This window comes from Lepidochelys kempii, chromosome 1 (genome assembly GCF_965140285.1).
Source record: "Lepidochelys kempii isolate rLepKem1 chromosome 1, rLepKem1.hap1, whole genome shotgun sequence".
NCBI lineage: Eukaryota > Metazoa > Chordata > Testudines > Cheloniidae > Lepidochelys > Lepidochelys kempii.
In genome coordinates, this window is record NC_136380.1 from 117,565,757 (window position 1) to 117,592,334 (window position 26,578).

Sequence of the window (26,578 nt, forward strand, 5' to 3'; positions counted from 1 at the left end):
ATCAAGGAGGAGGGAGAAGAGCAGATGGAGACAAGGAGACTAAAGAGGGGGAGAAAAACTGGGAACATCTGGGCACTGAGATTGACTGGGAGCCAGGAAAGAGAGGGAGAAAGGCTGGGACTGGTTAGGCAAGAAGACTTTCTTCCTCTTTTCTGGCTCCCAGTCATAGTCTTCTTGCTCAACCAGTCCCAGCCTATGACTGGGAGCCTTGGACAGGGATTCAGTGAAGACAGCTGGGGCAGGGAGGCTGGGTCTCAGTTGGCTGCAAGGGAGGAACAGTGAGACTGTATGAGGAGCTGCAGACAGGGGAGGAGACTGGGACTGGCTGGGCAAGTAAACTGGGATCAGATGTAGGGAAGGAGAGAAACTGGGAGTGGACAGGGAGATTGGGGCTCAGTCTGCAAGTCAAGAGGTGGAGACTAGAACTCTGGTTCAAGCCTGAGGAGAGGAGAATGGAGTGGGATAAGGAGCCAGGGGTGGCAAAGAGACACAGTTGGGATGGGGGCAGGTTGTGGGGGATGGAGCAGAAGGGGTCACACTTAAGAGCAGAGGGCAGAAGAGTCTGTACCCACTAGAGCACGCTCCCCTCCTGAATCTGGAAGATCCCCAAGATTCACCATTTCTCTACTGTCAGCAAATATCTGTGAAATCCACTGGCAAAATCTTATACCCCTCTACTGCTGGGCCACATAGCAATAGTAGGTTGATGTCCTCTATCAGTTCAAGTGGCAGAGATCTGTGAGGTGGATAGAAAGGTTCTAACCTGACTGACCACTTGGGTGTCAATATGATGGAATGTGTTTTTTCAGTTTGCTTTATTTAAAAAATGGAGATAACTGCACAATAAAATCATGCATTAAGCTTGCAAAATCTAAAGTACTCTGAAATTAAGAAATGCCAAATCTAAGGTTGCCTCTGCAACTTTAATCTGCCCCCTTCTGCATAAGCATTTTGGTACGATCTTTAATTACATGACACATACTATTTTTTCCATAGGACCCGTTTCATTCAGTGATATATAAAATAACATACAAATAAGGAATAATGGTGTCTGAATGCAGTGTACTTACTAGCTAGTTTTGGGAATTGTGCCCCATTAGTAGTAACACTTAAATTTACACTGTGCCCAATCTTAGGATCTGGCTCTGGGGCAAAGTTAGCTGTATGCTACCTCTCCACTTCCCCAATCCTGGAGTACCAGGAGCCAATTCAACTACCAGCGTACGTCAGAGCAGCCTCAGGGCTGAGTTGCTAGCCAGGGATCATGAGTGTTCTGCCACACCTTTTCCATTTTGACCATGGGACCAGCTCACCCTAACCACTGGAGAGCTTGGGAAGGGCTGGGGTAAAGCTGGTTATGCGAGTTTTACCTCACCTGGAGATTTCCTCCACCCGTGCCACCTGAGCTAAGGGAAGGGCTTTACAGGAGTGGTGCCAAAGGGCTGGGATCTCGATTCAGTGTATAGTACTTTATTTACTTTAAGAATAAATTTAAATAGCTAATATTCTCTCTCTGATTAAAATTGCTGAGATACATTCAAATTGCCAAAAATAGATAAGGAACCATTCAGGATCTCGTTCTATTGGTAAATTAACCACATTCTAAAATGAAACCATTATGAAGCCCACTTACCTAAATAAACATAGTAATAACAGGGCCAGCCTAAATATAAACATAATGATGGAAATGGTTTAATTTTATTTAAAAGTTTCCCTTCTCACTGAATCACAAAATCCAGCTTCAGGTATTAACTTTTGAGTTGTTTGTTTTCCCCTGCCAGTTCAGTATTAGTATTTGTGAAATTACCTGGTCAGTAAACCTATTAAACTCATTATTAAACAGGTTATACAAGTCAGCACTACATTTCCTAGCCTACCTTTGCACTGACTACTTTCAAAGACGCAAAGCACCACATCTATCCAGGCTGGCTATGTTAAAATACAGTATTTGGCTCTTACTTAGTGCCCGCCAAATCAAGCAGAAGAGCAGAGTGAAGGAAACAAAGGCCCAGTTCCACTCGTGGTTCCTTCCAACTGTGGACACTCCCATGAACACGAAAATCAGGGTCTCGCTGATACTGCTCAGCATCTTCATGAAGTACTTTATGGTTGTGTAGGAATTCTGGGAAACATTCTCCTCCACATATTTTTTCATAGTCACTGCACATGCCGTCATCCTGTTCAGTCAGAAACACCATGCAAAGCATTAGGTATTGGTTGGCAGGGGTCATCTGTGTTTACTGTCTTAAAAGAGAGGCTTCGCTAACTACTTCTGCTTGAAGACTAGTTGAATCCACACTGTCTGCTCATCTCCTTATTTGGGCCCACACATGGGTCAGATTCTGAGACCTTTCCTCATGCAATACCTTCCTCCTTAAATTGAGCCAGTGATTTCAATGGGACTACCTGAGGAGTAAGGGACTGTGTAATGGTATAGATATTGAATCTGGCCCTATGTGTGTATCCCATATAAAGGAAAAGAAAAGGAGCTAGAGTTTGCCAACCTTACTCAAAGTGCGTCTGGTTCAAAGTCCTTTTTGTTTTGAATGCACAACAAATACCAATAAAGGGACAAACTCATGGCTTTGCCACCAGCACCAAGCAAGGAACAATGCATTGTCGTGCTGCCCTGGGAGCAGACCCGTCAGCGCCACACTCTGCCTCCTAGTAACCCCTCACTCTGGTGTGGCAGAGGAAGAGCCCTGCATTAGCCCTACACCTGGCACAGAGTGTTTCCCCCCTCACACGCGCACACACACCAGATACCCCCTAATATGCTGGCTAGAGACCGAGCTCCAGTGATTCTCCACCCCTCCCTGCCCACTGCTGTTTGCAAGCATCACAGGAGGAAAGGCAGCAGCAGCCCTGCAGAGGCTGCTCTCTCCTTCATAGCAATCCAGCTTGCACGGGGCAGTGAAGGGACACCTTACAGCTTCTTACTTCTCTGCTTGGCTGCATGAACCAGGCCCCCATCTGGCCCAAACACATCAGTAAACAATGTGGGACAAGCGCTGATACTATTACTCGTATTATATAGCACCTTACTCTCAAAGGGGAGATAATGAGACTTCTTATGGAGTAAGGTACAGTAGAACCTCAGAGTTATGAACAACAGAGTGATGAACTGACCAGTCAACCACACACTTCATTTGGAATCGGAAGTACACAGTCACGCAGCAGCAGAGACCAAAAAAAGACACTCCCCCTGCCCCTTCTCTTCCCCGCCCCCCAAAGCAAATACTATACAGTATGATGTAAGAGGTAAACTACTAAAAAAAAAATTAAGGGAAAGCAGCATTTTTCTTCCGCATAGTAAAGTTTTAAAGCTGTATTAAGTCAATGTTCAGCTGTAAACTTTTGAAAGAACAACCATAATGTTTTGTTCAGAGTTAAGAACATTTCAGTTACAAACAACCTCCATTCCCGAGGTGTTTGTTACTCTGAGGTTCTACTGTACTTCCTAGCATGAGTATCCTACTGCATGGCAGATTTTGTGTTCTCTGTTAAATCAGCAGTCAGGCATTCTCCCAAGGCTTCCTCATTTCTGTGCGCTCTCTACAGCTTAAAGGAAACTGTAAGTAAATAGGCAGGTTGAATGCTAAACTGATAGATCGCCCAGTATGTCACCTAGCTGGTTTCTATCTATAACATTTTAGTCCTATCTGCCTTCTACATGGCAATAGTTTTCTAATCTTGCGTGCGCAGAATATTCTGAGTGTTCCTCAAGTCTCCCATTCGTTCCACCTAGACAAAGCTACAGGGTGGTCTGGAGGAACAGAGACATTCAGCAGGTCCAAGGGCATTCTAAGACAAGATCAGTAGACTTTAATGTTTAATACTGTTAGCTTTTCAAGATATATGCATAGTAAATTTTCATAACCCAAGTGGAAAATGAATGAATTCATCAATAATTCAATTGTGCAATGGTAAGTTCCCATCACTAAAATAAGCAATATTATATTTAATAGGCTAGTAAGAGGAGTAAACCCTGATTATATTAATATTATTTTATTACTAATAATTTCAATAAACTAATGAAAATAAGAAGCATGTGAAATAAAGTTCTGTATATTTTAAAATAATGAATATTCACAGAGGTGATTTGTATGGTACAGGAAGACTGATCAAATCTGTAACTGATTAATAAATTAATATTCAGCCCTGATAGGACCTGATCCTGAAGTCAATGAGAGCTTTGGCAATTACCTATATACCATATATTAGTGGGCAAAACATGGACCAGGATGTGGGTCGCTTTGCAACGGGATGTAAATAGCCACACAAGGTATAAAACAGTGGAGAACAGGATTAGAATCATATATACTCTAATAATTAGATTGGAATAAGAAGCATCTAAATATTGCATTATAAATGCACTTGGAGTATGAGGATAGGTACTTTATATATGTATCTAATTAAACAATTGGGTTAAACTTTCAAACACAGGCACCTCAGATGATCCTGCACGGTCTGTGTGCATACAACCCCATCTTTGCACAGAGACTGTAAACTGGTGTTTGTGAACAAATCAGGGTCCGAGACGTGCAGTGACAGCTAATGTACAATTTTTGCACTCATAATGGCAGTATACTTTTTTATGCATGTGCAGTGTATTGGAGGTACCCATGTTCCCTCCATTCAAACATTTGTCCCCATTAAGTGAGAATCCTCCCTGGAGGTAGCCTTCACTCATTCAGGGGCAGCAGGCTCTGTGAAGTCCCATCCGCACCTCATTCATGTGCGCTCGGGGTAGGAAAAAAAAACCCTGGTGTTGCCAGCCCAGGAGTCAGAGATTGAACTCAGCACCAGCCAGAAGAATTATCTGTAGAACTGAGGATGTCACCAGACTGCCACTTCACTTTTTACTTTAGTATTCTTTCCTCTCAATTGATTGGCTGTTTGCTCCAACTCCCTCCCACATCCTCACCTCCCATTCCCTTTGCTGCGCCTCACTCTCTCTGCCCTGCATGCACCTCTTCATTCCTCCCTCAGTCCTTTCACTCTTCTTTTCTATCCCTGTACCCCTTGTTATCCTCCCGTCAGTGTCCTCTCTCTCTCTCTCCCTTTGTGTTTAGTGTAAATTATAGTCCTTTGTGACCTTCCTTCGTCATCTCACACCTGTATATTCATAACACATTTGGGACCAGCCATAGAACTATTTCAAGGTTACTGTAGTGAAGTGTCTGGCCTTTAATCAATGGCACCATTGCTCTTTACAGAGCATGGTGTATGCACTGATGAGTTCTTTAAGGGCTGCTGAGTCCAATGCACGAGTGACAGTCTCGTCCACAGGTAAGGCACACCCACATACTAGCAATGCTCTGATTCCGAGCAGCAGATTCTTTCCTCCTCTGACGTCAGTCATCACAAAGATTGATCCAGTCCACCTTGCCACGCCTTGCTCCATTAACAAGCCGACTCTGTCAACCAGAGTGGCATTCTGCACTTCTTTCCCAGTCATGCAAAGACAGTCTAAGGATACTAAGTCATCTTTGCAAGCATCCCAAAATCTGCATAGCGGTCTGCCTCTCTTTCTTTGTGTACAGCACACTCTTTGTGTACAGCACGCTCTTTAGGATCCTGTAATGTAATGTAATGTAATCTGGCATTCACTTGACATGTCCAAGTCTTTTCTTACTGATCAACATGCCAATGAATGACATATCAGTACCATTTAACACTTTCACATTTATCACTCTGTCTTGGCTTTTTAATGTGCATGTGTTTGTTTAATGCTTCTGAGTTTTATATTTGGGCCAGATTTAGTTCCAAGTTACACAAAATTAATTTAGGTGTAATTCCACTTAAATTAGTTGAGTTCAATTGATATACATTGCTGTAACTGAGTGCAAGATCTGGTCTATTATTCTTTGTTCTTTTGATATTAACAATGTTGTATATAACTACCTCACTCTCATAAATTATTGGGATGCCACATAGAAATAAATATTAGAGCATAAGTTGGTCTGGTATCCGATCATGCTGTGTTTAAACAGATATATTAGCAGACCAGGTGGCACATTTAGGCCCATAAAGAATCACAACTGGAAAAAAAAATGGGATGGGGGCAGCAGAAATCATTATACCAGTCCCAAGCACCTTGAAGTTGTCAAGAATGGAATTCTATCCCTGGGAGGCATTTGAAAATTCTTATTTGATACTCACGCCAGAATGCCTGAGATGTAGACGGTTTCAGCAGACAGATATGACAAATAGCTGAACATGAAGACAAGCAGCGGTTCGATGGTAGAAATGTTCTGAGTAAATCGAGTCATGAATGCCGAAACAAATCCAAACACGATGCCAACCAGCACTCCGCCTAGTCCCACTACAAAGAAACGAGCAACTCCAGCAAGAACATCAGTGGGTTTAATCTCTTCGTATCGGTGCATCTGGGTGAAGGTGAGTAATATGTTATATAACACCTGTATGCAAAAATAATGGACAGCAAATTAAAAATCTTTCAAAACTAGTTTTTCCTCAATATTTTTAGTGGTACGTGCCACACTCATCTTGCTTAGCAAAATTGTAGTTTAAATCTGAACATATCCTTAAGAGGCCCCAGAATTATCTACCTGGCTGGGATCCTAAAACTAATGAAGAAATGGTACAAAATGCCAGTCAATGTAAAATGTAAAAATAGTAAGACAGTAATCTGGGACACCCCATGTGTGCAGTATATGGAATGTATGATGTTTTCAGAAAGTACATGATGCATCAGACATAATAAAATATGTAGCAAAGAAAGTGCTCAGAAGCACCGTGATGGGTGAGGTAAGAACTTAAGACTCAAACTGAATCAAATCGAATAGACTAGAATAGAAGCTAGGCAACTCCAGGTTCATACTGGCGGTAGATAAACACTCAACTCATGGTTCAGTATGCAATAGTTGTTATTAAATATAATAGAACTCTTATTTAACCAACTTTTATTACCTTGCCTTAATAATATAGTAATTACAGTCTGTTATGTGATGGCTATTGATAAATTTGTACAGTGGATTCGTAAAAATGTCAAAAGGGCATTGTCAAGGCACTTTTCAAAAGTTTGAAAATACTTTTTTTTATTTACTATTTACTTATACGAGCCTCTTGAAGCTCGCTGGAAACTAAAATCTATTCCACTATGCTTACATGGGTTTTATATTGCAGATAACTAAAGCAACAGCAGTACAAGCTTCCCAACACTGCTACTGGTGAAAGGGTTATTCAGTCTCCAGGCCCATTCATTCTTTGACCTCTCTTTTGAAATTGTCGCAGGGATTCCAGTTGTCAAGGACAGTCATCCTCTAGGAACTGGATTGAAGCCATCAACTCCCCTGAACCATCCAGTTCCCTATATATCGTACATTAATGACACAGCAGTCATTCTCAAGGTAGCCACTACAAACCTATTAGTGATTTGACATTTTTAAGGGTATAAATAGCTAATTAAATTATTTATTTTTGTTAAGGAGCTTGAAATACTGAAAAAACAATGTGAGGTTAGGTAGTAGATTATGCTCAGAACATTACACCCTGGGTCTGTAGGGTTGATTTTTATTAAATATAGGTCAGATGCTTAATTATCATGCTTTTGTTAAGAATAATTTCTATTCTGAAAAATGCATGATAAAACTCTCCTTCAGGATTTTCCATTTTCATCCACTTATCAAATGGCAATGGAAGTGTTCAGCAGGGCAGTATGAGGGTATTGATTAAAAATATGTAAGAGTTTTTGACTACTAGCTGATTATAAATCCTATTGTACCTGTTACCAATGAATAATGATCATACCAGATTCACTTCCAGGTTTTAAAAGTCAGTTTGGAAAAGTCTAAAGTCACAAGTTTGCCACAATTTTTGCCACTGATGGCATTAGTCCCTAACACTCTCCTGTTTAAAACAAGCCAAAAAGGCTTCACATATCTGGTGGTGGTTAGTTTTTTTTCTTTGCCTAACTAATTTCAGAAGGCTATTTAATGAGATTAAAGGAGATATTTGCTTGTCAAAGGCTCCAACTCATTAAAGACGATAATTATTCTTCAGATATTATCTAGTTTTAATTGCTTCCTGGGAACATTTAACCGTAAGCTGTCATACAGTAGATTCTCAAGGATGCTCATTGTTACAAGATGACAGGAAACACACAATAAAATGTTCTAGATGGCAGCTTCCTACAAATAAGGGTAATTCACTTTTCCAAACTGTGAAGTGTGGAATTGTGCTTCTCAGTAGCAGATCACTGAAGCTGGATACGAGTACACATGCGGCGTCACTGTACAGTACTTGAGTCACAGCAGCTGTTCTCTAACTACTCCCCGTTTCTTGATGATGATACCCTGTCTCCAGCATAGATTTTTGAAAGTGGGCAGTTGGTACCCAGTGCTGATTGTGCACTGTTGAGTTTAGAGCTGGGCAGACTATTTTCAGGGAATAACTTCTAGCATTTGGCCCTTTTCCTGTTCCTGAATTGTCCGTTGTCACACAATAGCACAATTTCCATGAGTGTGTTCATTGTGTGCATTCATTGCTAAATGCTTCATGAAAAAGTATTTTAGCCATGGATTGATCACTAACTAGTCACAATGAGTATTTGCTAGTCATTTAAGTCACACATGGTATTGCTTCTGTTCCATAAATGGATTGCCATAATTCTTTTAGTGGCAGGAAGGCCTGAATCAGCCTCTGGTGCTTTGATTCACTCAGGGAGAAGGCAGGGTCATTTTATGGAGAGGTAGCAGGTCTTATTTTAAGAATTTTTAAACCTGGTGCTTTCAGCTTTTGCACAAAAACATTATATTCTAGCTAAACACCTGGAGGATGCATTTTAAAATACCTGGCTTCTTTTTGACTGAGGGCAAAGACATAAACTACTGAAAGCAAGATTAACTGGCACTTTACATAAGATTTTACAAATGATTTCCTGTGTCGTGTTCACAAAACAAAATTGGCTTTATGCTGTCTAATTTGTGAAAAGGCAGAGCAGCAAACACTGCAGAAGCACATGGCAGCTATGATGGATCCGATGAAGTGAGCTGTAGCTCATGAAAGCTTGTGCTCAGATAAATTTGTTAGTCTCTAAGGTGCCACAAGTCCTCCTTTTCTTTTTGCGAATACAGACTAACACAGCTGCTACTCTGAAACCTCTGAGATCTGTAGATTCTAGGGGTTGAAACCGCTGTCCATTCAGCAGGGGGAAATCCTCCCTCTGCCCCGAATGGAAGAATCTGATGGGAACTCAAGGGAAGGAAGCTTGTGAACTTTTTCTGTCCCCTACTAAGGCTTTTCTCTTTAGGGGAATAATCTTGCCTCTTTAATTAGACAGGAAGTCTGATTCTCTACTGCCTTGCACCCTGTGTAGTTTCCAGTGTAAAGTGAGTGGTTGAATCCAACAAAGGTTAATATATGGCCCATAGTGAGTTGTGACACCCTATACCTCAAAGCAGCACCCTGGAACCCCCATATTCACCACTGTCATATAATGATATATTTTGCACAAAGTATGCCTTGTGATGTATCTGTTGAACATTAATATCTTCTTGGATTGCATGTACTATCATTCTATGCGAAGGTATGACCTATAGCTATAGGTGTTACAGAACTATGTTGTGAGGATGGGAACACCCATAGTCAGCCTGTCAGTTACGATAAAGGAGTAGCTATCACCGGCCAGATGAGCATTAATGACTCATCAACACCCAATCCACTACCCAGAGACTTCTCCACAAAGGCATGTATATGTGTGCCATGGGGGCGGACTAACCCACCTCACAGCAAAGACCTTTCCAGCAAGCTGGAAGCAAGTATAAAAGAGAGACAGTGACATCATCATTTGGCCTCTTCCGCCCGCCCGCCTGCCTATCTCAACACCTGGAAGAGCATCTGGAAGACAAAGACTTTGAACTGGGGAAGTTCAATCCCAGGCTGGAAGGCAGTCCTATCTGTGTATTGAGGAATTGTAACCTGCTTGCACCTTCTGTTAGGGTGAGACACTACAGTCTCTATGCAAAAGAATAAATGGACACAAATCTGACATCAGGAATCATAACATTCAAAAACCGGTAGGAGAACACTTCAACCTCTCTGGCCACTCAGTAAAAGATTTAAGGGTGGCAATTTTGCAACGGAAAAGCTTCAAAAACAGACTCCAACGAGAAACTGCTGAGCTTGAATTAATATGCAAGCTAGATACCATTAACTTGGGTTTGAATAGAGACTAGGAGTGACTGGGTCATTACACATATTGAATCTATTTCCCTAAGTTAAGTATCCTCACACCTTCTTGTCAACTGTCTAAATGGGCCATCTTCATTATCACTACAAAAGTTTTTTTTCTCCTGCTGATAATAGCTCATCTTAACAAATTAGCCTCTCACAGTTTATATGGCAACTTCCAACTTATATCTTCTTACTATATGTTCCATTCTATGCATCCGATGAAGTGGGCTGTAGCCCACGAAAGCTTATGCTCTAATAAATTTGTTAGTCTCTAAGGTGCCACAAGTACTCCTGTTCTTTTTGTGTATACAGACTAACAAGGCTGCTACTCTGAAAACTGCTTGATTCAAATCTTGCCTACTCTGTTAAAATTAGAATTTAGAGTGTGTTTCTATTTTTAGTTAGGTAACCAACTTTGATCTCTCTGCCTGCTACTAATAATCTCTAAAAATCTTTCTGTAGTTAATAAATCTGTTTTTATATTTTACCTAAAACTGTGTTTTCATTGAAGTGCTTGGCAAATCTCAGCTCGGACTACAAAGGCTGCTGCATGTTCATTCCACACTGAGGGAAGGGCAAACTAGGTAATGAGCTTACATTGGTCAGGCTTCTGACTAGTACAAGACAAGATGGTACAGTTCTGGGGTGCAAGGCTAGGGAGCTGGGGGGGAATTGGCAGGAGATTCCCTATTGATGGTTCATGAGTGGCTGAGAGATCATTCATGTAACTCAGGTGGGTGTGTCCCTGCCTGTGAATGTCTGGGTAAGTGCAGTGTCTGTCAGAGGCTTGTAGCTTGACATCAGCATCACAGTGTGAGAGACAACCCAGGCTGGCAGGTTTGGAGGGCTCAGGAGTCCCACAGGTTGCACCCAGGGGATCCTGTCAGAGTGAGAAGAAGATATTTTATATTATATTGCAGTTTTCCTTTAAGACATCAATCAGATATTACATTTATATTCTTTCATTAAAAGAAATATCTTCAGGATTTTGTTTGATAGAGGTTTTGAGGAAGGTTGAGGTATTTGGAGGGTACTATTGGTAAAAAGGAGCTTTTCTACTGTTTTGAGTTATTAAATGTTTTAATGTATTTGTATTGACTGAGTTAATTTATTACCAGAGTATGACTTTTATGTTGTGGTGTGGTCATAGTTATGTGATTATAAATTTAATTAAGTTCTATGTTAGGCATTCTACAGCTTTTTGTAAGGTGTTGTGGTTGGTGTCTACATTAGGCTTGGCAAGCCAGTCAATTGACTAGTCAAATCATGTAAATTGACCAGTCAATTGACTGCCTATTATTTGACCCTGGTCAAATATTGTCAAATATTCCAGCAAGAATTCCCTGGTGCAGGTGGCAGCCTATCTGTTTGATTGCATCATGGTGCCAATTTTTCATTTTCTAGAACATTTTTCATTGTGTTTTGCACTTCTCTGTGTTAAAATAACTCAGGTAAGGAACTTGTTTTTGTGATTAGGCCAAAGTAACTATCTAAGGATAAACCTCATGGAGCCTATAAAGTCATATTCTTTTTGATTGCTGTTCTAATAAATTAGCACTTTAAAATGTTTGGCCATTATTTGACGATATTTGACTGGTTTTAATTGACCAATAATTTTTGAATCAGTCAAAATGCCCAAACCTACTCTACATCTAAATAATTTTTAAAAAATTATTCTCAAACTTTTCAAACTTGTTTTTGGCACAGTGCAAAACAGGAGTAACTTGAAAGGGTGATTTTTCTATGTTCCAGCGGCTGTATTCGAGTAGACACTTGTATTATTCTGAAATCAAAATATATTATTCATTGAATCTTTACCTACATGATCCATTATGTATATAGTTCATTTATATTCATTGACTTTACCTCCCCATTCTCTGTAGACACAATTATGTTGCTAATACACAGCTCATAGCAAGCAGTAGAAGAGCTGGCTGATGGAAGTCTTGAGCCTTTTCATCTTTCTCATGCAGAGAGTTCTTGTGAAGGTAATGGCACAGCTTGAATAGGTAAGGTGACCATGATTTGGCCTCCAGTCACTTAAATAGGAATATTTTCCAAACCATCATTTCAATTCCACAGGTTTTTAGGGATTTTTTTCCCACTAAAGTAGTAAATTTTATATATATTTCTACATTAAATATCATATTTTACATAAGAAATGGCAACATAGCCATTTCTTGTATAAAATGCAAACACAGCAGAACTCTTAACAGCTTTTCCTGAATGTAGAATACAAAATTTCATTCAACCTGATAAAAATGTAATGTCTTTTTTAAAAGCGACTGTTATAACGAAAGGACACCAGTCATTAGTGTGCTACCTCAAAAGCAACATACATACAGATTTAAGTAGCAAGGATTTATCACGTGCATCATTAACTTTAAAATCTTTTCATCCTGCTTGGGGAATCGGGAGCTGTCAAGGTTCCTTCCCCACTCTGAACGCTAGGGTACAGATGTGGTGACCTGCATGAAAACCTCCTAAGCTTACTTTTACCAGCTTAGGTTAAAACTCCCGCAAGGTACAAACTATTTTACCCTTTGCCCTTGGACTTTCGCTGCCACCACCAAACGTCTAACACCGGTATTATTATTATTAGGAAAGAGTTCGTTTGGAAACGTCTTTCCCCTCCCAAATCTTACCCCCCTTTTTTGTGGGGAAGGTTTGATAAAAATCCTCACCAATTTGCATAGGTGACCACAGACCCAAACCCTTGGATCTTAAGAACAATGAAAAAAGCATTCAGTTTCTTAAAAGAAGAATTTTAATAGAAGAAAAAGTAAAAAAGAATCACCTCTGTAAAATCAGGATGGTAAATACCTTACAGGGTAATTAGATTCAAAACACAGAGAATCCCTCTAGGCAAAACCTTAAGTTACAAAAGGACAAAAAAACAGGAATATCCATTCCATTCAGCACAGCTTATTTTCTCAGCCATTTAAACAAACAGAATCTAACGCATATCTAGCTAGATTACTTACTAAGTTCTAAGACTCCATTCCTGTTCTGTCCCCGGCAAAAGCATCACACAGACAGACCCAGACCCTTTGTTTCTCACCCCCCCCCCTTCAACTTTGAAAGCATCTTGTCTCCTCATTGGTCATTGTGGTCAGGTGGCAGCGAGGTTATCTTAACTTCTTAAACCTTTACTGGTGAAAGGGTTTTTCCTCTGGCTAGGAGGGATTTTAAAGGTGTTTACCCTTCCCTTTATATTTATGACAGGAGCCTATGATCATTTCATAACAATTAGGTCTCAAGAGATCAAATTAGTTTCCTCCTCTCCCTTTTTTAAATCACTCCTAAAATACCATGGGCTATGAAGACTTTCAACAATGAACTCTGCAAGAGTCTTCCAACACATCCAATTTCCAGTAGCACTTGATGTTCAAGCAGTGTCTGAATTGTTTTTGACGGTGTTCTGGGCTCCTGTGTTTTAGATTCTAAAAGGACCCAATCTAGCAAAGCATTTAATAAGACTAAGCTTGAATTTTAGCACAGTTAGTCCTATTGATTTCAGTGGGTCAACTTGCATGCTTAAAGTTAAGCAGGTACAGAAGAGCTTTGCTAGATCAGGACCTAAGGCCAGAATTTCAAAAGTGACGCGTGATTCTGGATGCCTCACGTTTTGGCAGAGCTAGCTGAAAACCAGGAAAAGAATTTCACAAATACGTCCCTTTTTTTGTCAAAAATTCAGGTTTTGTTTATTTTTCTTCCAACACCACTTTTGAGTCAGCTTGACCGACTAAAGGGATTGATTCTCAGAAAGAGATGAGCACCTGCTCTCTGAAAATCAGGCCCTTTTTAAGTTGTCTCAGTTTGGGCACCCAAAAATTGAGACACCCAAAATCACTAGTCTTCTTTGGAAATCTCGGCCTGAATTCTTTGAAGCAGAGCCATTTCTTTTATTTGCTTGTACAATACTAAGAAAATTCTTAGTCCTTAGGGTCTGACCCTGCATCACTGATTCAATTATTGTGTGGCCATTCACATCAGTGGGAGCAGGATCAAAGTTTACTGAATAATAAATACAGGACATGGTTCTCCTCTCACTTCCAGCAGTTCTATAAGCAGTGTGGTTTTTTTTAAATGAATTAGTCCGGTGTTTACCATCTGGAAGTGTTATGTGAGTACAGTGCCTAGCACTATGGGGCTCTGATCCCTGATTAGAGCCTTTAGTCACCACTAAAATATACACATTATCATCATCATCATCATCCAGTCACAAATAAATGCATTTCCAGTGGAGTTCCTTCTGTCTCTCCTCTACAGCCAACAGAAACTCTGCCTCTGCAATGTGAGGAAAAAATGAACAGCAAAAGTAAACTCACCACAGTGATTCCATCAGTTAGCAAAGACTCTCCAAATATCATCACGTAAAGCTGCTCGTTAACAGAGGCCTCTTCAAAAACAGCTAGTGCCGCCACGGGATCCACAGCTGAAATCAGGCTGCCGAAGAGCAAGTTCTGCACCAGGTTAACGTCAGTGAGACCAAAGGCTTCGATCTGGCAGATTCCATAGAGAGAGAGTCCAATGCCAAATGCATTCAGGAGGGATCCCAGTAGAGACCACCACAGGATGGACACAAAATTTTCAAAAAAGGGGCGAGTAGGCATAAAGTACCCCTCCTCAAGGACAGTGGGTGGGAGGAGATACAGGAAGTAAATGTTGGTAGTCATAACTGGTGGGGATTTGTGATCAGTGCCAAAAATGATTGCTCCAACCAGTGCCCCGACAGCTATCAGAAGGCAGCATTCCGGCATGAGGCTTGGCAGTCGGTGGTAGAGATGGAAACCTTGAATAAAACATGGGGAAATGAGCTGAGTTGAAACGGTTTTAATGCTGCCATATTGCCCATTCTTCCTGACTCCAGACAGATGTTTTCCCCAACTTGCAATATTTTGCACTCAGAAGGCCCACGTTCTACCCTCGGTCACACTAGCATAAATCCATACAAGAGTGGGGGATTAGCCCCAAGTCTTTTCGGTACCCCATACCTGCTAAAAATCTCTTGGGGGAGAAGGGGTTGTTTGTTTTATTGTATTTTTTTTAACAAAAATAGCAATTTTTATGACCATGGTTTCTCTATTTTCCATTTCTGATGTGAACAATTTACAAACATAGAAGTGAGAGGGCAGCCAATGAATTATGAACAGGTAATTCCATATTACACAGTCTGGGGCTTCCTGCACCTTCCTCTGAAATATCTTGTTCTGTCCACTGACAGAGACAGGAGAGTGGATTAGATGGGCTGTATGTCTAGGACAGTAATTCCTACATATGTGGAACAGAGAAATTGGTCTCCATACCTAGCAGTCATTGACCTCAATCACTGCTGAGATAACAAGATAATCGGCTGAACATGAACTCCCAGGGCAACGCTGTGGCCAAAACGGCTAATGTGATCCTGGGATGGATAAACAGGGGAATCTTAAGTAGGAGCAGTAGTGCAAGTAGGGTGGTACTCTCCAGTACACAGTCCTGACAAGAGATTTTTAGTGGGTATGGGGTACCAGAAAGACTTGGGACTAGCTCCCCACTCCAGAGGTGAGGGTGGGGCTGTGCTCTGCTCCTTAAAGGAGCAGAACACTGCTAAGGAGGGCATTCATTCTTTATATGGCTTTAACAGCACAATGCATGTGCTAACAAACTTAAACAAGGTTTTGTTTAAGTTTGTTAGCATATGTATTGTGCTGTTAAATTGGTCAGGAGTCCTCAAGAGGAGAGGGGTGGGGGGACATGGAAGGTGTTTAAACAACGTTTTTTATTCTGTTTCTCCCCATTGGTCTGAATTATCCATGACACCCATATTGCATCACATCAAGTCCAAACCATTAGAGGAATGCCTCTGCTTGCACTGACCAGAGGATGTTTGGATTCTGATGTCAGCCCAGTTCGGCAGCCTGACAGGAATCAGGTGTTGTCCCCAGAGTACCTAAAATTCTTTGCAGCCAAACTAGTCTAATATGCATTTTGTTAACTGGAACGGGAGCAGCAAAACAAAGAAAACAAATGCCTCATTTTCCAGCTTTGTGGGTGAGAGAATAATAAGTGAAGAATATAATGCCGGACACAGATGACCTCAAACCAGCTGCCTCAGGATTCTGCCAAGAACTTCACTGAAAATATGTTCCTCATCTTAGCAACAGAGCTAAGACTTATCACACATCAACCCACCTTTATTTGAATGACGCTCCTCCTGATCTGACAGCTCAGGCATTGTCAATTTCATTCAGAACAATTTACAAACTTGGAATCTAATCCTGTAAACCCTTAATCATTTGATCAATTCCATTGAAGATATCTCCAATCAAGCGGCAGGCTTGAAGGCTCCGACCACCATTACAGTGACCCTACGGGGGCAGCCTAACCGTGTCACTACCCTGAGCCAAGCGGCTGTGGGGACTATCCATCCTCAGCTGGAGGAGCAGCAGCTGCAAACTCAGACACCTCAGGTAATTCTGGGTCTCTGGTCTTAGGCGAAGAGAAGCCGTTGGGCGTATGTTATGCTTCCATCACCAGTGTTTGCTGACCCACATGTTTTGTGCAGAAGCATCTCTCCTGGGGGGAGTGTTCTGCAATATGGCCCAGCAACCCTCATTGGGATTTTCTCAGTAGGGTTTTGCCAATGCTGAAGCCAGGGTGTTGACTCCCTTATGAGCTGTTGTGCCCCTGTGCTGTGATTTGAGCGGAGACTGAAGTGGACAGGAATGAGCGCTTGTGAGGGAGAGCAGTGTGCGCTTTCTGGGCAGAAAGGGGCGTAGTAGGACAGTGGTTGGAGATAGATCCGTCCTCTCCTGCCACAAACGCAGAGGCCTCCACCCAAACAGTGTATCTGATGTTACCTCACAGCTGCACTTAATCAACTGGAAATGCCAAACCACAGCAGTTACTTTGGATCCAAACACCTGGAGTTGGTGTCAGCCTGGGAGCCCCTGTTTAATGTCCCTCTGACACTTGGGGCTTTCTGGAGAGGTGTTTGTAGACCCTGCTCTGTGACGAGGAAGGCAGAAAGGGGCTCCCTCCAGAGCTGAGGTCGGTTTGGGCCCAATTTGACCCGAACCTGACTAGACCACAGACAATCCAAACCCGGCCTGTGGTTGTTTTCATACCCGACCCTGGCGCTTGTAGCTAGTCCCAGGGGTTGCAAGGGTGTAGCTGCAAGCCCAGACGCTGTTTTCCGTACTTTGTTTCCTCCTTCAAGCCGCAGGGCTAATTATCCTCCAGCCCTGCTCTCCCTCCGGAAGCTTGTAGTCAGGTCTGCTGGGGTCAAGTCAGATTACAGGACTCTACTCCAGAGCCTCTTGCTGCATCTCTTTCAACAAAGGGTCAAACGAGTGAGGTCGGGGCGGGGGGCGGCGGGGCGGCACAGCGCCCCATCCTGTGCCTGGAGCTTGGTGCCTCAAGCCTTCAGATCCCTGAACTGAGACCAGGCACCCGGATGGCTAATGACTGGCAGGTGTCTGTGGGTAACACCAGTGTCTCCATACTGTCATCTCCTCCACAGGTCCCAACACTTCCCCATGCAGGTGGCAGGACCCAGTGAGGTGGGACTGTTCAGCATTTATCATGTTCTCTAGGGCAGTGTTCGTCAACGACCGGTCTGTAGGCTGGTGCTGGTCCTGAGAGCTCCCTGACACGGTTTAGGAAGGTGGCAAGCCAGTCCCTGGTATCGAAAAGGTTGAAAAACACTGCCATAAAGTAACATTTTTTCATGACAAATCTCCCTTGGGATTTTTTCACTCACTGTGACAGGAGTGAGCCCTGCTGCTGTTGGAAGAAGGTTGCAGACTCTTGACCTGTCAAGTTCCCTCCCTGGGAAAGAGACTCAGGGCACCGTCCTCCCAGCCCCCAGCTGTGTCTTGTCCTGGGGCTGAACTCAGAACACAAGCTGCCAGGTTAGAGGCAGATTTGTTTAGTGAAGAAGCAGTTAACAGTGTCAGATGTTCCAGGCTTGTGATCTCAGATCTGCAGTGGCAAATTTCAGCCCAAGTCCGAGTTCAGAAAGGAAACGAGCAGTTAGAACATGTTAAGAAGAAGATGAAATCTCCAGGGCAGACGTCAGTTTGCAGTTGAGACGTAGATTTGCAGATGTCAAAGCCAGAAAGGACCATTTTGCGCATTCCAGCCTGAGCTGCCTAACCCAGGCCAGAGACCCTCACCCACTGGGCACCATCAGCAAAGTTGCAAGCCTCATAGACTGTAAGGTCAGAAAGGACTATTCGGATCATCTACTCTGACCGCCTGCACATCACAGGGCACAGAACCTCGCCCACCCACCCCGTAACAGCCCCTGAACCTCTGGATGAGTTGCTGATGTCCTCAAACCATGGTTTAAAGAGGTCAAGTTACAGAGAACCACCATTTACGCTAGTTTAAACCTGCAAGTGACCCGAGCCCCACGCTGCACCGGAACCCTAAGTCCTTCAGCACCACAGCACAAGTTGCTCCCACTTGAGCCCCAGGGCTGACTCGGTGACAGCCACGCCTGTCCTTTAGGCCCTGCTCTGCAAACTGAGGAAGTGCAGGAGCCAAGTGAGAATCTTAACGGATTGTGCTGTGCTCCGTGTGAACCCCTCCTGACTGGCTCAGCTGCCCCCGTCAGATGCTGCATCGCAGGGTGCTGGTGCTGAAGGCCTGTGTCAGGGCTAGAGCAACCTGGGTCTGCCTCTCCGTTTTGTCTTTTGACATAGGGAAACTGCAGGGTGAAGAAGGTGTGACTGGCAAAGAGGGGGCCTGCACCGTGATCCCCGTGAGACTTCCGAGGCCTGTCTGGCTGAGGTTTGGGTATTACTCAGACTCTTCGAAACCAATTATCTACTGGGCACCTGCCATATAAAAGAGCAAGACAGTCCAAGTTCCCGTGTGTGTGAATGTGTTGCTTCTAGAGGTCAAAAAGGGACACCAAGAGCCCTCAAGCCTGTTGGGAACCACCTCAAGAATTTGGGAAAAAGCAGCAAAAGACTGGAGAGAAATCTTGGGCGAGATTTCAGATCTCTCTGAAAGCCAAGAGAGACACAAGTGACGTTGTTAACATTTTTACAAGGCATCTGTGGAAGAGTCAGGGCTGAGTTTAACTTTAGCTGTTGAGGTAGCTCCTGAAAACTACCATTGGACACAGGAACATGTGGGAAGACACCCCTCTGAATTACAGGTCACTGGCGTGGGCTCCTGCAAAGATCCTTCATAACAAACTGGTATTTGATTAAAGGTCTGCCAAAGAGCTGTTTGAAAATAGTGCACATTATTTACCTGCACTGGAAAGGGACATATTTACTGCAGTATTACAGAGGCTGTCACTGTCTGGGCTGAGCAAGGGGATTAGCAGCATGCCAAGGCTTCTGTATTGGGTTGATTTGTTTCCTCTGTTTTATATTATTTTCCTTATTCTAACCCTTAAATTACGGTGGAAGGCCCTGTTGTGCCAGGTGCTGCACAGACATTGAGGTGGACGCAGTATTTGCAGTATCAAATCTCAATGTTTCAAACTCAGGCTGCTTCCTGGGGAGATTTTGGGGGAGGGCCCAGCAAGGCCCAGGGAAATCGAAGTTGGTTACTAAGGGCTGGTCTACACTACAGCGTTACGTTGCCTGAACTACAAAATTACAGAATTTTGCATCCTGTGCAGTGTAATGAAGCCGCCCCAAGCCCCGGTGTGGACACCACTAGGTCGGCAGAAGAGGTGGGTTTAGTACGGCACTGGAAGACCCGCTTCTGTCACTCTAGGAAGTGTGAACACGGCGGCAGCAGCCCGGCTGCAGCGCTGCATCTGTCCCAGTGCAGCATTTCCTGAGCCAGCCCATGGAACAACCCTGGATCCTAAACACGCAGACTTTTCTGCAGAGTCCCCCGGGAAAGTGACATGGCAGAAGGGGACGGACTCTATTAGCATGTTTCCAAAATGCCCTGTGTTGAATTTCCCCCAGCTCCCTTCACCAGTGCTTTCTGCCCCCCGTTTTCAACCATACCAGGGAGGCCTGGCACCTAGGACACGGGCCGCCAGGACGCAGCCTGCAGACTCCGGCAGGAATGATGTTTGCTGACGAGACAACCTCAGCTTGTCAGTACTTAGTGCGTAATGGAAACAGAGATCTATTCGGACCACGCTGGCACCAAAGGCTGATGCCAGTTGCTCTCCTTGCATCCAGAAGATGGAGGATGAGGATCCCAGGGAAAAATGTTTCTCCTGTCTGTGAGGGGGTCTTTCTTATCGCACAGTTGAGTTCCCTGTTTTCGGTGTCACTAATGCAAGTTCCGTGCAGATGGCCCTGCCATAGGGGATGCAGGAAAGCAGACTGTGACTGGGGACTTTGAGCGGTCCAGTTTGAAGCCCGCTCCTCTCAGAACAGTTGCTGTGACCCATGGCTGCCTCCAGCTGGGAGCCTCATGGAGGTGGGGGCAGAGAAATTGCTTTGGCTTTGAACTGCTCCTTCATCATGGGATTTCAGAGAGAAGGAACTTCTGAGCCACTTGAGGCCCACAGATGTGGGCGAGGGTGTCGCTGGAAGCTGCCCTCAGGCTCTGTCAGTGGAAGTGGTACATTAAGCGTTTGTAAGTCCTGGGCCTGTTTCTGGTTACATAAGGATCTGCACTGTACTTTTTTATCAGTAATTTCCACACATAGACATTCCTCCAATGTGCCTTGTAAATGCTTGGTGGCTGTTCTCCAGCTTGCCAGGCGGTGGGAGCACCTGGTCCCTTCACCTCTCTATTCAGTGTCAGTTTGCTGGCATGAGGTGGCCTGTAAGTGTCTCCGGAGTTAGTATCTCTGTGTCAACGCTGAATCTCGTGAAGGGAATGTGGAGATGGTGATGATAGCTCCTCGTGTGACATTGTGTGCACTCACCATAAATCCTCTTCCAGTGTTGAAGATCAGTCTGTCTGAGTCGCATCCAGTTCTGTTGCCCTGTAGGTCAAAATCTCCTTGTGTAAGCCTGAGTCAGTCTCTGGTTTTCCAAGGCTGGTTGAAGAAGTGATCAGAAATAGCATGTCTTCCTTTCTACTTCGTTACCTGCATTGGGGCACCCTAAACAAACATGGCAGAACAATAACTAGATTATTAGTCTGACAAACCCATGACATTTTCAGGCATAGATTAACTCCATGCGTTGTTGCAAGGTGGGACTTGAGGCTTAATTCTAAGCTGTGAGTTTGACTTACATTGTTGGGTTTGTGTGTTTAAGGCAGTGCTTCATTGTGTTAATGTCCATGGAGAATTCTTTTAATGTCATGAGTTATGTATTTCAGCAACTGCTCTAATTATATCCATTAATGTAATTGACTTACATTTGCCATTAGAATGTGTAATTCTGTTTGACAGCACCTCTTCTTGATAAAAGACTAAGGGAAATAACCACAAAGAACAAAGGCCGTTTTTCCAATACAGCTGGGTGGTCTAAGGGAGTTGAAAGTCATTGGGAGTTGGACTCTTGGTCCCCTTTGAGAAGTGCAGCCTTCCGCTCTAAACCTGTATCTGTAATAGGGCTAAAGCTTTGGATTGCCCAAGGTTTCACCTAATTACTGGGGCTTGGCTAGTTCTTCTTCAACCTCTATGGAAATAAGATGTAAAGTTTTAACAACGAGAGTAATTAAGTATTGGAACAGCTTACCGAGGGTTTTGATGGAGATTGACAGTGGACGTTTTCTAACAGATCTGCTCTAGGGATTATTGTGGGGCAGGTGTCTGGCCTGTGCTCTACAAGGGGTCAGGCTAAATGATCACAATGGTCCCTTCTGGCCTTGGAATCTATGAAAGTTTTGCTCGGAAGGCAGTTCTGTTGGGCCAGTGTCCCCTGTCCAGGTTACAGCTGGAATCTAGATGGGATGCAGGTTTTCAGGATTCAGTACTGGTTAAATAATAGGAAACGCAGTCCAAGTGGCACATGATTAATGCTGGCATCACGGGGGTTGACAGTGGAGACCAGTGCTGTTGGAAGATGAAGGGGATCGTGACTTGTTGGTGTTTGCTTATGACACTGGCTTTGTTTCAGTTGCAAAAGCCATAAAGGAGTATGAGGCGCTCTATTGGCTTTAGGTTTCAGAGTGGGAGCCGTGTCAGTCTGTATCAGCAAAAACAACAAGGAGTCCTTGTGGCATCTTAGAGACTAACACATTTATTTGGGCATAAGCCTTTGTGGGCTAGAACCCACTTCATCAGATGCATGGAGTGAAAATACAGGAGCAGGTATAAATACATTAAAGAGGGGGGATTGCTTTACCAAATGTGAGGTCAGTCTAATGAGATAAATCAATTAACAGCAGGATACCAAGGGAGGAAAAATAACTTTTGAAGTGGTAAGAGAGTGGTCAGACAGTTGACAAGAAGGTGCGAGTAACAGTAGGGAGAAATTAGTATTGGGGAAATTAAGTTTAGGTTTTGTAGTGACCCAACCACTCCCAGTCTCTATTCAGGCCTAATCTGATGGTATCCACTTTGCAAATTAATTCCAGTTCTGCAGTTTCACGTTGGAGTCTGTTTCTGAAGTTTTTTTTGTTGAATAATTGCCACTTTTAGGTCTATTACTGAGTGACCAGAGAGATTGAAGTGTTCTACTGGTTTTTGAATGTTATGATTCCTGATGTCAGATTTGTGTCCATTTATTCTTTTGCGTAGAGACTGTCCGGTTTGGCCAATGTACACTGCAGAGGGGCATTGCTGGCACATGGTGGCATATATCACATTGGTAGATGTGCAGGTGAATGAGCCCCTGATGGTGTGGCTGATGTGGTTAGGTCCTATGATGGTGTCCTTTGAATAGATATGTGGACAGAGCTGGCACTGGGGTTTTTTGCAGGGTTTGGTTCCTGGGTTGGTGTTTTTGGTGTGTGGTTGCTGGTGAGTATTTGCTTCAGGTTGAGGGGCTGTCTGTAAGCAAGGACTGGCCTGTCCCGCAAGGTCTGTGAGAGTGAGGGATTGTCCTTCAGAATAGGTTGTAGATCCTTGATGATGCGCTGGAGAGGTGAGACCTGACCAGGAATACTGTGTGCAGTTCTGGTCTCCCATGTTTAAGAAGGATGAATTCAGACTGGAACAGGTACAGAGAAGGGTTGCTAGGATGATCCGAGGCATGGAAAACTTGTCTTATGAAAGGAGACTCAAGGAGCTTGGCTTGTTTAGCCTAACTAAAAGAAGGTTGAGGGGAGATACGATTGCTCTCTATAAATATATCAGAGGGATAAATACTGGAGAGGGAGAGGAATTATTTAAGCTCAGTACCAATGTGGACACAAGAACAAATGGATATAAACTGGTCATTGGGAAGTTTAGACTTGAAATTAGACCAAGTTTTCTAACCATCAGAGGAGTGAAGTTCTAGAACACCCTTCCACGGAAAGCAGTGGGGGCAAAAGATCTATCTGGCTTTAAGATTAAACTCAATAAGTTTATGGAGGAGATGGTATGATGGGATAACATGGTTTTGGTAATTAAATATTCATGGTAAATAGGCCCAATGGCCTGTGATGGGATATTAGGTGGGGTGGGATCTGAGTTACCCAGGAAAGAATTTTCTGTAATATCTGGCTGGTGAATCTTGCCCATATGCTCAGGGTTTAGCTGATGGCCATATTTGGGGTCAGGAAGGAATTTTCCTCCAGGACAGATTGGAAGAGGCCCTGGAGGTTTTTCACCTTCCTCTGTAGCATGGGGCACGGGTCACTTGCTGGAGGATTCTCTGCTCCTTGAAGTCTTTAAACCACGAGTTGAGGACTTCAATAGCTCAGACATAGGTGAGAGGTTTTTTGCAGGAGTGGGTGGGTGAAATTCTGTGGCCTGCATTGTGCAGGAGGTCAGACTAGATGATCATAATGGTCCCTTCTGACCTTTGTATCTATGAATCTATGAATCTAATGGGACTATTTGCATGACTATGGACCACTTTTGTGGTAAGAGTTTCAGGAGTCTGTTTTGTTCCTATAAAGGATGTTGAATCTCCCATTAAATGCAATGTTTGGGTACAATACCATAAAGCAGTTTAGGATACAGTTCTACTTAAAATTTGTCTTTTAATAAGTCATACATATGCAGAAATGGCTCCTCACCCAACTCCCATATTCCATATAAACAGACTGAAATACTACATATTTTGGGGGAAAGTGACTAGATAAGCATGCTGATGTTTGTATATACAAACACCCATTTCATCACTGTACTGGAAAATATAGCTGAACTTAATTTTCTATGGACTATAAATAAAGTTTAACAGCCCCAATTGTTTTCTGTGTTAATCAGTGTGAACCTGAAAAAATTACATGCCTTCTAAGAGAAAAGAATCAGTCCACATTTACTGGAAAAAAAAAATCCTTCCAACTGGTGTTCAGAAGAGTGCTACAAGACACATACATAACCTCATAAGCAGAGGGCGGAGAGGATATCCTCCCACATTATGACCAGCAACATAAAATAATAATAATAATTATTATTATTATTAACTTTCAAAGAGGCAGAGGTTCTCAGATTTGCAAACCTAAAAATCTTTGTGTTATGCTTTAAACCACCATAGTACATACCAGGTTTATGAACATTAAAAAGTTAACTGCAAAGGAACACTGAAGCCCAATAACCTGAATGTGTGCCAGCCAGTATGCCCTCACTGACTAAAGGCTCAGTCACACCTGAACAGCTAAAAATTAACCTTACCCTTTTAGGCTAAACAAAGTCATGTCACTGGCTCCATCTCTGTTGTTACATAACAGATAACAAAACTCCAGTGGGGCATGATGCTGACACATAGGGTCTCAGGTACATGGTGGGATTTTTCAGACTCTCTTTTGGGAATAGTCATGGAGGTGAAATAGCTGGTACTTATGATTATGCTATTTCTATGCATGTATATTCATCTTGGTATCTGAAATTATGAATATTAGTTATGCTTCCTACATGTTTGCTCTTGTGGTAACACCCACAAGATATATAGCCAGCACATGAAGGGACAAGTTGAATAGCCCATTAAGGAACACTTAGCTCACAATGGACCCTGGAAAACGCCTGTCTACACTTAATGGACTTTTTGTGACTGTTGTAACTGGAGGGATAGCTCAGTGGTTTGAGCATTGGCCTGCTAAACCCAGTGTTGTGAGTTCAATCCTTGAGAGGGCCATTTAGGGATCAGGGCAAAAATTGGGGATTGGTCCTGCTTTGAGCAGGGGGTTGGACTAGATGACCTCCTGAGGTCCCTTCCAACCCTGATATTCTATGATTCTAGAATATGGGTGGGGGTGATGGACATGTAACTTGCCCATGTGACTCCAAACACCATCTTTCACAGTATGAACAGATTTCCCTTTACTTGGCACTTGGCAGAAGCTAAAAGGCCCTGGCCTGGAAACATCTCCATTTTGCCTCTTTCCTGCCCCGGCCTCTGGACTACAAACGTACCAATGGGACCGAGGGACTTTAATATACTCTGGAGCCTTGATATTCCTTGATCCTTTGCAGATGGATTTATGAGTTGGATATTGTACAGAGACTGTTCTAGCCTCATTGATTGCTGATTTCTCCCTTGTAATGGACAAAGATCAGCTGTCTGCTGACTTTCTCACATGCATAGGCACTGACTCCGAGGGTGCTCCGGGGCTGGAGCACCCATGGGGAAAAATTAGCTGGTGCTCTGCACGCACCAGCAGCCAATCTCCCACTCCTCACCTCCCCTCCTCCTCCCCCGAGCGCTCTGTGTCCCCACTCCACCCCCTCCCTCCCAGCACCTCCTGCCCCCCTGCTGCCTAACAGCTGTTTGGTGGTGCTTAGGACTTTCCGGGAGGGAGTGGGAGGAGCGGGGAGGAGGCAGGGCAGGGTCACGGACTTGAGGAATGGGGGCAGGAAGGGGTGGGGTTGGGAAAAGGTGGGGTGGGGTGGGACTTTGAGAAAGGAGTGGAATGGGGTAGAGCGAGGGTGGGGCAGGGGCAGGGATGGGGGGGTCGAGCACCCACAGGGCAGAGGGAAAGTCGGCACCTATGCTCACATGAGTCAGCAGTTTTGATACCTGTGGTATAAGCAACATAGTCCTTGCTTGAGTGGTTTTGTTCTTTCCTCTCCAAATGTCAAAGCCTGTTCCCATTGAACTCAATAGCAAAACTCCTTTTGATTTCAATGGGAACAGGATTTGGCCCCAAGAGATCAGAGAATGTGATTTTGATCAATTGCTTATCTGTTCAGAGACAGTTCTCATGCATGTTCTGCAGGCTGATTTTGATTACCCCTCCTGTATGCCATGCTTAGGAAAATAATAAAACAATTTGGGCTGTAGTTCTGTCAAGATGTACATGGCACATATAGTTCTATGCCTCTTTTCTATAAAACACAGATGGTGCAGCATCTTTGCTTTCCTAGTGCCTGGAGGAGAGCAATACGTAGATAAAGGCAAGTTGGCAGAAGCTTTTG

At 43.5% G+C, this 26,578-nt stretch overlaps 1 protein-coding gene across 1 annotated transcript in view; it reads right to left on the reverse strand.

Annotated features, from left to right (window-relative positions):
* Positions 1-14,991, reverse strand: part of SLC9A4 (solute carrier family 9 member A4) — a 47,627-nt gene extending 32,636 nt beyond the window's left edge. Inside the window, exons 1-3 of the mRNA XM_073351561.2 lie at positions 14,532-14,991; positions 6,166-6,425; positions 1,960-2,177 (exon numbers count right to left, since the gene is read on the reverse strand). Coding sequence (XP_073207662.2) covers positions 1,960-2,177; positions 6,166-6,425; positions 14,532-14,963 — 910 coding nt within the window. The 5' untranslated portion in view covers positions 14,964-14,991. The remainder of the gene's footprint in view (positions 1-1,959; positions 2,178-6,165; positions 6,426-14,531) is intronic.
* Between the last annotated feature and the right edge of the window lie 11,587 nt (positions 14,992-26,578).